Raw genomic sequence first — 16668 nt, forward strand, 5'->3', positions numbered from 1 at the left:
TCTGCACATGTGCAAAATCTCCGAGGCCGGTCAGGAGTTGAAGCTCCCAACCTCCGCGCTCTCCAATGAGTTAAGTTTGGCTTTCATACTAAGATCATTACAAAATCTATGGTTCTAAACCTGCCACAACCTTACAACATGCAAAATATGGCCGGGCAATTTATGTGAAAGATAAAATTACTATATTACAAACTCAGGCATGAAACACAGAGGTATCTCCATAACAGCTAGAAAGATTGGTGAGCTGACAGTTACCAAAGTCTATAAACCCCCCAATGAAGAATGGCCTAATCCAACAGATGTCACCATATGGAATGGGGCTACAATTCAAGTGATAACATTGGGGAACCCCTGCGGGTGAATGTCAGCACAGGAAGTTCACCTTGTGCATAACACTAAGCATCTTGCAACCTTTCAATCAGCAAGGTGGGAGAGGGAATATAACTCTGACCTCACCGTTGTTTCATCACATCTTGAAGGTGTCTCTGTACGCCTGTCCCAAACGATCCTCCCAAGCTTCCCCCACACATGCCCATTATCAGTCATGTGGAAGTTGAAATCCCTGCAATGTCATCAAAACAGGTGCCAAGATGGAACTTGCATAAGGCAAACTGGCCTGGATTTACTGCCGAGGTGGAGAAAAACCATCCACCATATCCCCCGCAACACCAAAACAGTATAATCGATTTATGAAACAAAAACAGAATTACCTGGAAAAACTCAGCAGGTCTGGCAGCATTGGCGGAGAAGAAAAGAGTTGACGTTTTGAGTCCTCATGACCCTTCGACAGAACTGATTGAATGTTAGAAGAAGACCCCTCTTCTAACATTCAGTTCTGCTGAGTTTTTCCAGGTAATTCTGTTTTTGTTTTGGATTTCCAGCATCCGCAGTTTTTTGTTATTATAATCGATTTATGACCCTGCTTATTGCTGCAGCAAAGAAGAACAATCCTCGAGGTTTCAGAGTGCAGTACAGCCCTTATTTGAGCCCTGCGTACAAAGCACTCTTTCAACAATACCAACAAACTGGAGATCCAGCAGCAGCCACAGAACTACTTGAATCTCTAGACAAATCAAAGACATCAAGGCTGGCTGGACTGCATGGCATCCATGGACTTTATACAACCAAGCTGCTGGACCTGGAACCTTCTGAGGAAAGATGCAGCATCAAACCCAGCAGAGGCCACTAACCCACATGTTACCATAAATGCTGTCTTTGCCAAACTACTGGCCAACTCAAAGGGACCCCTCAATAAACAACACAAACAGGAGGTTAAGAAAAAAAACTCAGAAGCAATGCCGAGTTGTTCAGAGTCTTTCCCACTTTGCCCTCATGGAAATGGATGCTGGCCTAGTAACCGCAAATAGGGGCATGCCACCAGACTTCCCGCATCATCTTGGTCCACTGGCAATATAATGTTTACTGGCACACTTTTCTGTAGTGGTGAAGAATGGCCACAATCCCCAAATCTGGCATGAGATGATGATAATAGCCCTGCCAAAACCTGAAAAGCAGGAAAAGTCCCTGGCAGTTGCAGGCCCATGTCAATGCTCTGTACAACCTATAAGCTCCTGGAGCAGCTCATTGTTTTAAGAATTAACCCTATTAACAACGCATCTTTTCTCCATGAGCAAGCTGGCTTTAGGCCCCAAAGCAGTCGTTTGAACAAGTCCTTGCTATTGCCACAAACATTGACACTAGTTTTCATCACAAACTCAAGATGAGAGCTGTTTTCATAGATTTTTCCTCAACCTAAGATACTGTATGGAAATATGGACGGATGCTCAAACTATCCCTGCTGCTGCCATGTGCCAAACTACTCCGGTGTTGTGGACATTTCTGAGCAACAGAAAGTTGACAATCTACCCACAAGACAAGGTCAACACTCCAAGAACACTCAATAGCAGTCTCCCACAGGGCAGTGTCCAAGCACTGATACTTTTTAACATTTGCATAAGTGACATGCACCCGACATCATCACGAAAATTTATTTACGCCACTAATATTGTCTTGACAATTCAGGCAAAACTTTTCCAGGATATGGAAGCAATGCCAAATTCAGACCTGACAAAAATGACTGAATATTTCTATAAGTGAAGACTGCAACCAAATCCAAGTCCATCGTCTCTGTATTCCACCTTGAAAATCGCAAGGCACACAACACCCTAAATGTCACCTTCTGTGGAGAAAAGTGTAGTATAACCTGACATTCAACCATCTTGGAGTGACCCTTGGTCGCTCCCTAACTTACCATCGCCACCTCTGAAATGCTGTCAAAAAAGACACAAGCGAACATCATCTGCAAGATCAAAAATAAAAATAGCTGGAAAACTCAGGTCTGGCAGCATCTGTGGAGAGGAGCACAGTTAACATTTTGAGTCCAAATGACCCTTCAACAGAACTAAGTAAAAATAGAAGAGAGGTGAAATATAAGCTGGTTCAAGGGCGGGGTGGGATAAGTAGAGCTGTATAGAGGGCCAGTGATAGGTGGAGATAACCAAAAGATGTCACAGACAAAAGGACAAAGAGGTGTTGAAGGTGGTGATATTATCTAAGGAATATGCTAATTAAGGGTAGAAAGCAGGACAAGCAAGGTACAGATAGCCCTAGTGGGGGTGAGGTGGGGTGAAGGAATCAAAAAAGGCTAAAAGGTAGAGGTAAAACAATGGATGGAAATATATTTAAAAATAATGGAAATAGGTGGGAAAAGAGAGTGATTGTCTACTCCATCCCCACCCCCTTTCCGATTCCCCCTTTTTTCCAATAATTTATATAGATTTTTCTGTACCTTGCTTGTCCTGCTTTCTACCCTTAATTAGCACATTCCTTAGATAATATCATCACCTTCAACACTTCTTTGTCCTTTTGTCTGTGACATCTATTGGTTATCTCCACCTATCACTGGCTCTACTTGTCCCCCTCCCACCCCCTTAAACCAGCTTATATTTCACCTCTCTTCTATTTTTACTTAGTTCTGTTGAAGGCTCATTCGGACTTGAAACGTTAACTGTGCTCCTCTCTGCAGATGCTGCCGGACTTGCTGAGTTTTTCCAGGTATTTTCGTTTTTGCTTTGGATTTCCAGCATCTGCAATTTTTTGCTTTTATCGTCTGCAAGATCGCCAGCACAAGCTGGGATGCAGAAATCGCCATCCTTCCTACTACTGTTGGAACTCTGGTCTTCTCGACAGATGAGTACCGTGTACCTATATGGGCCACAAGTTATCACACTAAACTCACTGACACACACACAATACACTCAGTAATGAGGATAATTTCTGGAATTCTGAGATCAACTCAATTCAGGATCATCAGTCCTCTCAAATATCATTCAACAGGATGCAGCAACAGATACAGAAATAACCAATAAGCAGAAACTTGGACCTCCCCACTCATAGAGATCTTCATGATCCCCAGCTCACTACATAGCTCTACGAAACCACCACTAGACACAAATAAAAAATTTCCAACTCCATAAAACTGATGAAATCTGAGGGAAAACTTGGGCAGAAAACACTCTTCTAAATAAACACATTGTCTCCAACCCAACATCGCAACAACCAGGCTTCAATCTCCCCTGGAGCATGCGGACAATCTCCAACAGAATACAGACTGGACATGGCCAATCTGGCTATCTAATGTACAATTGGCAACTCAAAACCTTGCCTGGCTGTGACTGTGGAAATCTTGACCAAACCATGGAGCGCATAATAACATCTTGACCGTGACTCAAGTTTGAGGGTGACATCCTGGAGTTATACTTGCTCTCCAGCAAGGCACTGGACTGTTTAGGGAACATTAAAACTGTAACGACAGCTTCTGCTCCTAAAGCCATACGAAAGAAGAAAGAAGACTGTAAAGAAAATTCTTACCCTAGAGAAAAAAAATTTCTAGTAAGAAATCAGCTTGGTAGAGATCATGATGCAATCTGCCCAAAGATGAATCAACCACCAAAATCACCTGAGCTTATCTTTATCAGCAAGGGGATCCAATATAGTGGATACTTATTTCATTTCTCATTGTGGAAAATTAGAATTGTCCCACTTGCACAAGAACTTTTTTTTTTAAGGCTCACTGAGGCATTTAAAAAATGACTGGCAATTTAAGCCTGAGGAAATCCAAAGTGAAGGTGGAGACGTTTTTGCAATACTACTACTGAATCTCCTGAAGCTTTCTTCAGATGCAACACTGGAAAGACGACATCGAGGCCACAACTGCTGTTTACAGATTTGCATCAGTAGGAATAGCAGCTGCGTAGACCTGGTTACTGTTTCCAATTTATCATGTAAAAACTAAAAGCAAAAACTGTAATTGCAAAGAATAATGAACAGTTGGAAACTACATATACTCAAGTCCTTCAAAATGGACCAAAGATACCCAATATATAACGACCCATTAACTTTTCTGACATTTCTGCAAGATATTCCCCATAACCGGTTTTCACTCATGGGACAGGACCAGTGTAGCAAACAAGGCAGCTAACTGAGAAAACACTAGTAGCAAGATTACAAAATCAGAAAACACAAGGTAATAATCAAAAGTATAAAATCACATGAAAAAGACCTGCACATAGTGAGAAGAACATATAGCTTAATCTTTTATAAAAACTGAGATATTCAAGAACTTTGTAAAGAGTGGAATAAAACAAGTGGTGCTGGAAAACATAGCAAATTAGTCAGTGTCAATAAGGAGAAAGCACAAGTTAATGCACCAGATGCATACCTCTGCAAACATAGAAGTCTGAAATTAAAGAGTGACACACTGAATAGAGTAGTACCAGGCGCTAACATGGTGCTCTGATGTAAGTATTTATCCTATCAATCTGTCTGCTTTCCTTCACAATGCTGAAAGATCTGCCCCCTCCATCCTACTAGCATTCACAGCTATAAAAGAAAGTTACCAAAATCAAGACTGAACCAAAAACTCTAGATCATTCAGACAAAAGATCAATACTGCTCCTGAACCTTGTGTGGGAGGCCAATGCTAGGAAGAAGAGTTAAAGTGGTGAGCCACAGGGAGAATACAGTCACACTTCCTTACAGAACTGAGGTGTTCAGCAAAGTAGTCACCTAAACAGTGTTAGATCAAGTGCACCATAAGTAGCATGTAGATTGGAGGAAATACATTAAAAAATCACTCATATTACATATGAATACATTTACCTATAGTCATATTTTATAAATGATCCTGGTGCATATTTCATTAGTACTATTCCCTATTATTCATTAGTGAAAGTGATAAATTAAAGGCATAATTAGTTGGTCATGAAGTTATTTTTACCTGCGGGATGCAATCGGTGTATGCAAACATGGATTTGAAGCGATCATCCATGGTGACATGGTACAGAATGCACATCACTATTTGTCTATGGTTTTCAATTCCTGAAATAGAAAATAAGAAAAAAAATGTTGTCACCCACATCAAAATCTCACACTTTTTCCTTTTCCAAACAGTTTCCAAGATAACCAAAGAAAAGTTTGAAAAATATTGTAGCTGGTGTATTAACAAAACTTTGATTCCTGTTTACTTATAGTACTGGTGTACAGCATTCAGTTTTGGACGCCCCAGAAGGATTTCAAGGCTGGCATTTTGTTAATGAGTGGCATCTCATTAAAAGATGATATCCATGTATAATCACTGCATATCAGGTGTAGTTTGCAGTATATTAAAGGGATTAATGCATTTCTCCAGTGCTTGTATAGCGTAAATGAGAATGTCATGCCTCAGTAACCGCATTTGAAATACGGCATTCAGTTCTTGGCACTGCATCTGCAAAAGAATATATTGGCCTTGAGGAGAGTGCAGTGCAAATCCACCAGAGTTCTGAAAAGGTTAAATTATCAGAAAAAGGGGTACATACAAGGCTTTTACTCCCTTGTGTATTGAAGATCAAGGAGTGATCTAATTGAGGTATTTAAGATTAAGGAATTCGCAAGGTTAATAGAAACCGTATCCTGTGGTGGTACAGTCTGGAACAAAGGTGCATAACCTTCAAATTAGAGCTAGGCTCTTCGTGGATGATGTAAGGGGTAAGATGACAAAACGCTTGGTCCAAGGGGTAGGTTTTAAGGACTGTCTTAAAGGAGGAAAAAGAGGTGGGGAGGGGCGAGTATTCCAAAGCTTACGGTTTAGGCAACTGAAGTTTCAGCCACCAATGATGGCATGTTTAAAATCAGGATGCTCAAGAGACCAGAATTAGAGCTGCACAGACATCTCAGAAGGTTTCGGATTGGAGAAAATTACAAAGATAGAGAGGGGTGAGGCCATGGAGTGATTTGAAAACAAGGATGAGAATGTTAAAATCAAGGATTTTACCCTTGGGGCGCGCCTGAGGTCGGCGCGGCCGGAAGCGGATGTAAAACCCGCTCCCGGCCGAGACTGCATTGTGAACGCAATCTTAGGCTGGGTGGCCAATTAAGGCCAACCCAGCGTGAAACGTGACCACCCGCATGTGTTCTCCATGCAGGCGGGCAGGAACGTGTCGGGTGCCGGGTCCAATGGGGACCCAGCGGGGTGTTCAAAAATGGAAGAGGCAGCTCCCTGACAGCTGCCAGGAGTTGTGGGGGAGGGTGAGGGAGCTGTCTGGAGGCTACCCAAGAAGTATCTTGGTGTGCAGTCATGGCCTCAGCACCTGGAAGTCATGGAAGATGGGAGGGCAACTTGGGAGGGCACTCTGGCCCCGTTTCTCAGATGAGTGCCTGGGAGTACTGGCGGAGAGGTCAGTGCCAGGCAGCACATTTTAATGCCCAGGAACAGCAAGAGAAGGCCACCCCACCTGACCAAGGTGGCCTGGACAGAGGTCACCTACCAGGTCAGTGGGCACAACATGGGGCGCCACACGTGGCTTCAGTGCCGCAAAAGATTCAATGATCTTCTGCAGTCAGCAAGGGTAAGTGCAGAAATGGCATGAACCTGTGCAAAAAACTTCAGCTGGGTGCCCGTTTCTCAGAACGTTCAGGGGTCTAAGAGTGTGTATGCCAACTGGCACTTAAGCCCACCCTGCCACAGCTGGAATGTCAGCACACCTGGCTTCATTGCATTGCAGGGTGAGGTGTGCCACAGTGACATGGCCTACCTAATGCCCGGAGCCAGGAAAGGCCCTTCAGGGAGATAGGGCAATAATGAGGCTACTTTTCCTTTTCAGGAAAAGAGTAGTTATAACGCCACGGAACTGCGCAGAACGGGCGGAGGAGTGCCGAATCTGTGCATCCGCATGAAGCACAAGAGTGACGCACTGGAGCTTGAATGCCACCAGCCAGCTCACTCCTCCAATTGTGGTGAGGTGGGGGTTTCGGATGAAGGTAAGAATGCAGGTGACAGATGGGTACTGGAAACATAACGGGATCTTCTCATCAGAAACTGAGTGGTCGAAGAAAGGGAGCCCATTGAAGTTCCAATGCAGATGGTATCATGTAGCAGCTCTCCACTGTCTCCTCAGCCCACCTAGTATGCATGGCTTTGATGATTCAATCTACTGAATGCACTTGACAATCAAACAAAATGCCAAGAAGCTCTGGGACAACTCTTTACTCACACAGCAATGAACTGACAATGACAGAGAAAGTGCTACTGCTCCGGGGGCCTTTTATCCCACCCGTGGATGAGGAAATGATAAAAATGTGAAAACCGCCCACCCATTTTGCCCGTGCGACAAGCTAAAAATCATACAGGCAATGTAACGTTGCTGACAGTTGGCTTTTTAATGGCCTTAATTGGCCCTTCAACTGTCGACAGACGCTGCTCCAACTCCCACAAACACCCACCAACCTCAATATTGCACACATGCGCCACAACGTTGGGACGCCCACCCAATGTTTTTTCACGCTATTTTACAAAAGTTCAGGTCAGGCACGCGCCCGACCTCAGAAAGCAAAATTCAGGCCAAGATGTTGCTTGACCGGATACCAATATAGGTCAGCAAGAAGAGGGGTGACTGGTGAACGGGACTTGGTGCTAGTTAAGACACAGGCAGAAGTTTTGGATGACTTCAAGTTTACAGGGTTAAAATTAAAAGACCAAATAGGACTGTGTTGGAATAGTCAAGTCTATAGATAATGAAGACATGAGAGTTTCAGCAGCAAGTGCAGAGACAGGGGTGAAGTCAGGCAATGTTGGAGAGGTGGTCTTAGGGATGGCATAACTATGAGGTTGAAAGCTTATCTTGGAGTCAAGTGTTATGCCAACTTCTGGTCGGTCCTGTTCCTATGTTTCTATTAAACAAATGCGTGCACAACCCTTCATTAGGAAATGTCTGTGTTTATTTTTCTAGCCACTATATGTTACATGACCAAATTGAACACTTTTCCTCCGAAAATGCATTTTGGGTTGGTAATATGGAAGTAAATTACTCCCAATTTCCGATTCATGGTATGTCTGCTTACATAGTCATTATGTTTTATAAATAATTACTGCATTAAATCATAATATGTTAACATTTCATCACATCTAACACTTCCGAAAAGTTAAGCTTGTTTTTTCCAAAAGAAATCAAGCACTGTTTCCTAAAATGAAATTCTAAAAGGATATATTACTGGATTATTGAGCACAAAGGGGGCTACATAATGGCCCAGATTTTGTGGTCAGTGGCAATGATGCTCAGCCCTGGTGAGTTTGTCTTGCCAATGAGACAGGACATACCCAAGGTTGGTGATGGAGGAGTCTAGGACATTCGCTTTAAGGTACAATTCTGTGAATATGACTGTCAGGCTGTTGCTTGTCTAGTCTGTAGAACAGCTCTCCCAATTTTGAGAGAAGTCCCCAGAAGTTAGTACAGTGGATTTTGTAAAGGAGTATTTCATAGGTGAACTGGGCTGGGTGGGCCTTTGTCGCACCATATGCTCGGTTGATGCCAGTGGTCCTTCCTGTACATTTTTATTTGACTTTTCCATTTTACAATGTCAGAGGGCAGTTAAGAGTCAAAAACATTGCTGTAGGTTTAGAGTTCAAAGACAACCAGACTACAAATGGTCTTCATTAATGGTCTTCAATTCAACATCATGTATTAAAATAGCCAGATTCAGAACTAATAAAACAAGTTTGGTTTTTGCAATCCACTAGTTGAATGCAAGAAAACAAATTCTTACATCAAGGCTCATAGATGGATGGGAAATTGTGTTTTATGTTCTGTGGGCTCACTTTTCAAAGCGAGCAATTGGTCTGCTAAGCAGCTCTCTTACTCAAATCACACTTAAAGTTCGCTTTCTTCCCTTCAGTATAAACAAGTTTCAAGCAATCAAGAAATAAAGCACAATCTTTTAAACACTCAAAATCATTTTTTTGTTCATTTCAATGCTTGCTGCTTTTCAGCACAGCTATATGTCTGAATAACTATAATATTCAAGTGTTTTTGAAATAAAAAGGAAATCTCTCAAAATATTAATTGTCACCATGCAGCAGCTGATCTCCCATATGAACTATTGTGCAATTATCAAGGTTTCGTGCCCAAACTACATGTTCAAATTTTAACTCCCATCAAATTCCTCAACAACTGCTTTAATGAAGGTAAAGGCATGAGGCAGTGTTGGAATAAAAGACTGAAAATCCAATTACCTTAGTCTTAGAGACTTGCAAGACAGTGGAGATCTGTTACCTACCATTTTCAAGAATAGTTGAGAATAATTTTCAAGGATTTTGTCTACAAATAAAAGGCCAATTAATTATCTGAAATAGACTAAGGGGAAGGTCAGTGGATGGGCAGTGGCAGACAGTTAAGCAGATATTTCATAACGCTCAGCAAAAATTTATCCTGGTCAAAAAGGACTCGATGATTAGGATGAACCACCTGTGGTTAACAAAGGTGGTCAAGGAGAGTATCCAATCAAAAACTAAGGCATAAAAAGCAGCAAAAACTAGTGGTAGGCCAGAGGATTGGGAATTTTTTAGGAACCAGCAGTGGATGACTAAAAAGCTAATAAAGAGGGAGAAAATTGGTTATGAAAGTAAATTGGCAGGAAATGTAAAAACAAAAAGCAAGAACTTCTATGGGTATATAAAAAAAAGAGTAGCTAAAGTGAGCCTGGGACCTTTGGAGGATGCGATTCGAAAACTGATAATGGGGAACAGGGAAATGGTAGATAATTTAAATCAATATTTTTCATCAGTCTTCATGATGGTGCACACTATAAACATCCCAAAGATATCAGGTAAGCAAGGAGCTAATGGGAATAAAGATCTTGTAACAGTCTCTATCATGAGGGACAAAGTTTTCACAAACTAATGGGACTAAAGACAGACAAATCACCGGGACCTGATGGCCTGCATCCAACGATTTTAAAGCAAATGGCTGCAGAGATAGTGGAGGCATTGGTCGAAATATTCCAGAACTCACTGGATTCCGGGAGGGTCCCAGCGGATTGGAAAACCGCTAATGTGTTCAAGAAGGGATGGAGACAAAAAGCAGGAAACTATAGGCCAGTCAGCCTAATATCTGTCAATGAGGAAGTGCTAGAGTCCATTATTAAGGAAGAAATAGCAGAACATTTAGAAAAGCTTAATGCAATTAAACAAAGTCAACGCGGTTTTGTGAAAGGGAAATCATGTCTGATAAATTTGCTAGAGCTCTTTGAGGATATAACAAGCAGTTTGCTTGATAAAGGGGTAGATACCATGTATTTGGATTTCCAGAAAGCATTCAATAAAATGCCACATAAAAGGTTATTGCACAAGATGGGAGCTCATGGTATTGGTGGTAATGTATTAGCATGGACTGATGGAAGACAGAGTCGGTATTAATGGGCTTTTTTCAGATTGGAAAGATGTAACTAGTGGAGTGCCAAAAGATCAATCCTAGGGTCTCAATTATTTACTATCTATATTAATGACTTGGAGGAGGAGGCAAAGTGTAATATATCCAAATTTGCTGACGATACAAAAATAGGTGGGAGGGCATGTTGTGATGAGGACATAAGGAATCCACAAGGGGATATAGATAGGTTGTGTGAGTGGGCAAAAACTTGGCAGATAAAGTTTAATGTAGGAAAGTCATGCACTTTGGTAGGAAAAATCAAAAGGCAGACTATTATTTAAATGGAGAGAGACTCCAAAAAAGTGCAGCATAGAGGGATCTGGGTGTTCTTGTGCATGAAACACAAAGCTAGCACGCAGGTGCAGCAAGTAATTAGGAAGGCAAATGGAATTTTGGCCTGAATTGCTAGGGCTTTGGAGTTTAAAAATAGGGAAGTCTTGTTACAACTGCACAGGGTGTTGGTGAGGCCACACCTGAAGTACTGTTTGCAGCTTTGGTCGCCATATTTAAAAAAAGGATATACTGGCTTTGGAGGCAGTTCAAAAGAGATTCACTAGGCTGATTCCTGGGAATGAAGGGGTTGACTTATCAAAAGCAGCTAAACAGGTTAGGCCTTTAGTCATTAGAGTTTAGAAGAATGAGGGGTGATCTTATTGAAACATACAAGATTCTGAGGGGGCTTGACAGGGTAGATGTTGAGATGTTTCCACTAGTGGGGGAATCTTGAACTTGGGGACATAGTTACAGAATAAGGGGGTGCTCAATTAAGACTGGCACGCAAAGGAATTTCTTCTTTCAGAGGGTAGTCAACGTCTGGAATTCTCTACCCTAGGAGAGTTGTGGAAGCTGGATCACTGAAAGCATTTAAAGAGGAGGCAAATAGCCCTCAACTCCCCAGTATTTCAAAAATCTATGAGGAGCTGGCATGAAAGAGGAGTTGAGGCCTGGGGCAGATCAGCAATGATCTTATTGAATGGCAGGACAGGCCTGAGGGGCCGAATGGCTTATTCCGGCTCCTATTTCTTATGTTCTTTTGAAGCAGCTCTTTAAGCTATTCGTATTCAGTGGAATAAAAGGTTTGCCAAAAGAGGATGCACATATTTTTCTGTACTTTGGATTTTTGCATGCATGCAAATGTTTAATGTACAGTGTGCTATCACATAAGTAGTTTCTTGTTTAAATTAATTCTTGAGACATGGACCTTGCTAGCATTTATTGTCCATTCCTAGTTACCCTCCAGCAGTTGGTGGTGGGCTGCCTTCTTCTTGAACCACTGTAGTCCTTGTGTTGAAGACGCTCCCACTAGGCTATTAAAAATGACCCAGTGTTGATGAAGGAATGGCGATATATATCCAAGTCAGAACAGTGAAGGAATCTTGTAGGTGAGTGTTCCAGTGCACCTACAGATCATCCTTCAAGGTGATGGAGTTTGTGGGCTTGGGAGGTACGGCCAGAGAAGATGTAGCAAGTTGTAGCTTCCTTTATTTAGAAAGCACTGCAGCTACTGTATGTTGGTGATGAAAGGAGTACATTTTTAGGCTGATAAATGAGGTGCCAATAAAGCACATTGCTTTGTCCTGGATGATGTTCAGCTTTGAGAGTTACTGCAGTTGCATCCATCCAAGCAAATTAAGCACTCCTAACTTGGGCCTTGTGGATAGTGGATAGACTTTGGGCAGTCAGATGAGCCACTCATCAAAGAATACACAACTTCTGACCTGGTAGCCACAGCAGTTTTGTGGCTGGTCCAAGTGAGTTGCTGGTCAATGGTGATTCACAAGACATTGACGTTTGGGGATTCAGCAACGATAAAGACATTGAATGCAAGGGAGAGGTGCGTTAGCTCTTTCTTTTTAGAGATGGCTATTTGCTGGCACTTGTATGGTGCAGAAGTTATCAGCCCAAGCCTGAATGTTCCCCCGATTCTGCTCCATGCAGACATGGACTGTTTCATTAGCTGAGGAATTATGAATAGAGCTGAATACTGCAATTGTCAGAAATCAGCTCCACTTGGGACAAAGGGAAGGTCATCGATAAAACAGCTGAAGATAGGTGGGCATTGGATGCGGCCCAGAGGAAATTCTGCAGCTATGTTCTGGGGCTGATAACTGACATGCACCAACCACGACTATGCATTTTTGCAACAAGCATTACTCTAGCCACTGGAAGCACAGTTTAATGCTAACAGCGCATTTACATCATAGAACCCATTTGGCAATACTGCATCAGGAAATTGCGCAATAAAAATCATCCCACTTATATGCAAAGTGACAGCAGCTACAACATAAACAACTAAAAAATTGACTGCAACTTAGTTTCTGTTTCCCAACACTTCGAACAATGGTTCAAAAGATTTGTATGAGCAAATAAATACAAAATTGCTTTATTGGCAGGTATAGGCAGACTGGGGTCACACAGATGCCATTAAACATAATGTCATTTGACAGAGTGGGGTATCCAGAGGTGAAAAGATCTTCAGTTTATTGAGCTGTTGTGAATGAGAGACTGATCAAATAAATTACACCTCCAAAGTTGCAGTTATTCTGGCATGTCACATTCATACAAAATGATTTTGTGTGTACATGAGGCAGTATAACTCAGTATCTCTATTCAAACCTAACATCCAAGTATATTAAAGCCGAGCAGTGGGAAATACATGCCAGTAAACCATTTCACACTGTTTCGACTTTAATGCAGGTACAATATAACTAGTCTTATGTTACAACCGTGAATTACATTCAAAAGTGCTTCACTGGCTGTGAAATGGTTTTGAGTGTTCTGAGGTTGTCAAAGGTACAAGCATTTCTTTAACTAGTCCAACATGAAACAGCTTTAAAAGTGCTCACACCATCTACTGGGTCCCAGAACACAGCATTGAGCCTTTTAACAAGTCACAGACTCCCACCCCACATTCCCCAAGCTTTTAAAAAAAACATGGGAACATAGCACTTAGGAGGAGTATGCCATTCGGCCCTTCGAGCCTACTCCACCAATCAATAAGATCATGAATGATCTTATTAGTTGTGGTCTCAGCTCTACTTTTCTGTCTGCAACCCATTACCCACGAATCCCTTGTCTAACAAAAATCTATCTAACTCTGCCTTCAATAAATTTAATAACCCAGCAGCCACTATCTTCTGGGGAAGAGAATTCTACACTCTAATGGCCAGAGAAAAAATTCTCCTCATCCCTGAATTAAGAGGGAGACTTTTTATTCTTAAATTATGACCCCGAGTGCTAGCTCCCCTCACAAGAGGAAATATCCTCCTGGTTTCCATCCTACCCAGTCCCCCCAAGATCTTATATGTTTTAATAAGATCACATCTCATTTTTCTAATCTCCAACGAGTAAAGGCCGTATCTGTTCAACCATTCCTCGTTAGATAAGACCCTCATCCCAAGAATGAGTCAAATGAACCTTTTCTGAACTGCTTCTAAAGCAATTATATATGATTTTCCAAATAAGGAGACCAAAACTGCACACAATATTCCAGATGTGGTTCTCACCAAGGCTGTGTACAGCTGCTGTAAACTTCCCCACTTTTATTTTACATTCCATTTGCCTACCTAATCATCTGCTGTACCTACATGCTAATTTTATGGTCCAAGACATCCAGAACCCTCTGAACCACCAAGTTCTGCAATCGCTCTCCATTTAAGTAGTATACTGCTTTTCTGTTCTTCCTGCTAAAATGGCCAAATTCATACATTATACTCCACTGCTAAATTTTTGCCCACTCACTTAACCTGTTTATATCCCTTCACAGATTTTCCATCTCCTCTTGACAACTTACTTTCCTACCTATCTTGGTGTCATCAGCAAATTTGGTTACCATATATTCAGTCCCTTCATCCAAATCATTGATGTCGATTGTAAATAGTTGAGGACCCATCACTGATCCCTGTGGCACTCCATTAGTTACAATCCGAAAAAGACCCATTGATCCCTACTCACTGCTTATTAGCTAACTAATCTTTTACCCCATGCTAATATGTTAACCCTTACACCATGTGCTCTTATCTTGTGTTGTAATCATTGATGTGGTACCTTATCAAATGCCTTTTGTAAATCCAATTACACCACATTTACCAATTCCCCATTATCGATCTTGAATGTTATTTTGTCAAAAAACTCTAACAGATCAGTTAAACATGATTTCCCTTTCACAAAGCCATGTTGGCTCTGCCTGATCACATTGTGATTACCTAAGTATCCTGTTATAACCTCCTTAATAACTGGATAGGCTAGGGTTGTTTTCCCTAGAGCAGAAAAGGCTGAGGGGGGACCTGACAGAGGTATATAAAACTATGAGAGGCATGGATAGGGTAGATAGGAAGAAACTTTTCCCCTTAGCAGAGGTGTCAATAACCAAGAGGCATCAATAACCAGGAGGCATAGATTTAAGGTAAGGGGCAAGAGGCTTAGAGGGAATTTGAGGGGAACTTTTTTCACCCAGAGGGTGGTTGGAATCTGGAACACACTGCCTGAGGGGGTGGTAGAGGCAGGAACCCTCACAACATTTAATTAGTATTTAGATGAGCACTTGAAACACCATAGCATACAGGGCTATGGGCAAGTGCTGGAAAATGAGATTAGAATAGAAAGATGCTTGATGGCCAGCACGGACACAATGGGCCAAAGGGCCTGTTTCTGTGCTGTATAACAATGACTAACTGATTCAAGCACTTTCCTTATTACAGACTTTAGGCTAACTGGCTATACTTTCCTGCTTTCTGCCTCCCTCCTTTCTTGAATCAAGGTGTTACATTAGCTATTTTTCAAGCCGTGTGACCCTTCCAGAATACAAGGAATTTTGGAAGATTATAACCAATGTGTATGCTATCTGTGCCACCACTTCTTTTAAGACCCGAGGATGTAGGCCATCTGGTCCTGAAGACTTGTCAGCTTTTAGATCTAATACCTTTCCTATCATTGTTTCCCTGATGATGGTGCAAAACCTCTTGCTTTTCAATTATCTTTGGGAAGTTTCTTAGGTCCTCTACCATGAAGACCGACATACGGACTCGAAACGTTAACTGTGTTCCTCTCTGTAGATGCTGTCAGATCTGAGTTTTTCCAGGTATTTTTATTTTTGTTTTGGATTTCCAGCATCCGCAGTTTTTTGCTTTTATCTTAGACATATACACCTGTTCAGCGCCTCCATCATTTCTTTGTTTTACATTATCAATTCCCCAGACTCTCTCTAGAGGACTAACATTGCTTTAGTTACTCTTTTCCTATCCACATACCTGTAGAAACTCTTACTATCTCTTTTTATATTACTAGCTAGCTTTCTCTCATACATTCTGCTTCTTCATTATCCTTTTAGTCATTCCTTGCTGGTTCTTAAAGTCGTCCAATCCCCTGACCCACCACTAATCTTTATAGATTTGTGCAGTGTTTCGTTCAATTTAATACTATCCTTTACTTCCCTATTCAGCCATGGATGATGCATCCTTCTCAGAACCCTTCTTTCCCACTGGGATAAAGCTTTGCAGAGAGCTATTAAACATCTCCTTAAAAGCCTGCCACTACAACTCTACTGTCCTACCTTTCAACTTAGTTTCCCAGTTCACCTTAGCCAGCTCTGCCTTCATAGCCTCATAGTTATCTTTATTTAGATTTAAAACACGAGTCATGGACCCAACACTTCTTGCTTTCAAGCTGAATGTGAAATTCTATCATGTTGTGATCGCTATCAGTTGGGCTCCTTTACTGATTAATGGGTTACTGATTAATCCTGTCTCATTGCAATTTACCAGGTCGAGGCTAGTCTGCTCCCTGGTTGGCTCAAGAATGTACTGCTCTAAGAAATTGTCCTCAAAACACTCTATGAATGTTTTCCAGGCAAACTTTACCAATCTAATTTTCCCAGTCTCCATGTAGATTAAAGTCACACTATAGAAGTGAGCAGAGCTCTCTGCTC

The 16668-nt window shown here is 41.7% G+C and overlaps 1 protein-coding gene across 3 annotated transcripts in view; it reads right to left on the bottom strand.

The window, feature by feature from the left end:
- The window catches only part of kifap3a (kinesin-associated protein 3a), a 230844-nt gene that overhangs the window by 124374 nt on the left and 89802 nt on the right, over positions 1–16668 (bottom strand). For all 3 annotated transcript variants that reach the window (XM_041208146.1, XM_041208144.1, XM_041208145.1), the window contains one exon: positions 5279–5379. In XM_041208146.1, coding sequence (XP_041064080.1) covers positions 5279–5379 — 101 coding nt within the window. The remainder of the gene's footprint in view (positions 1–5278; positions 5380–16668) is intronic.

The sequence above is a fragment of the Carcharodon carcharias genome, chromosome 16 (assembly GCF_017639515.1).
Source record: "Carcharodon carcharias isolate sCarCar2 chromosome 16, sCarCar2.pri, whole genome shotgun sequence".
Taxonomy (NCBI): domain Eukaryota; kingdom Metazoa; phylum Chordata; class Chondrichthyes; order Lamniformes; family Lamnidae; genus Carcharodon; species Carcharodon carcharias.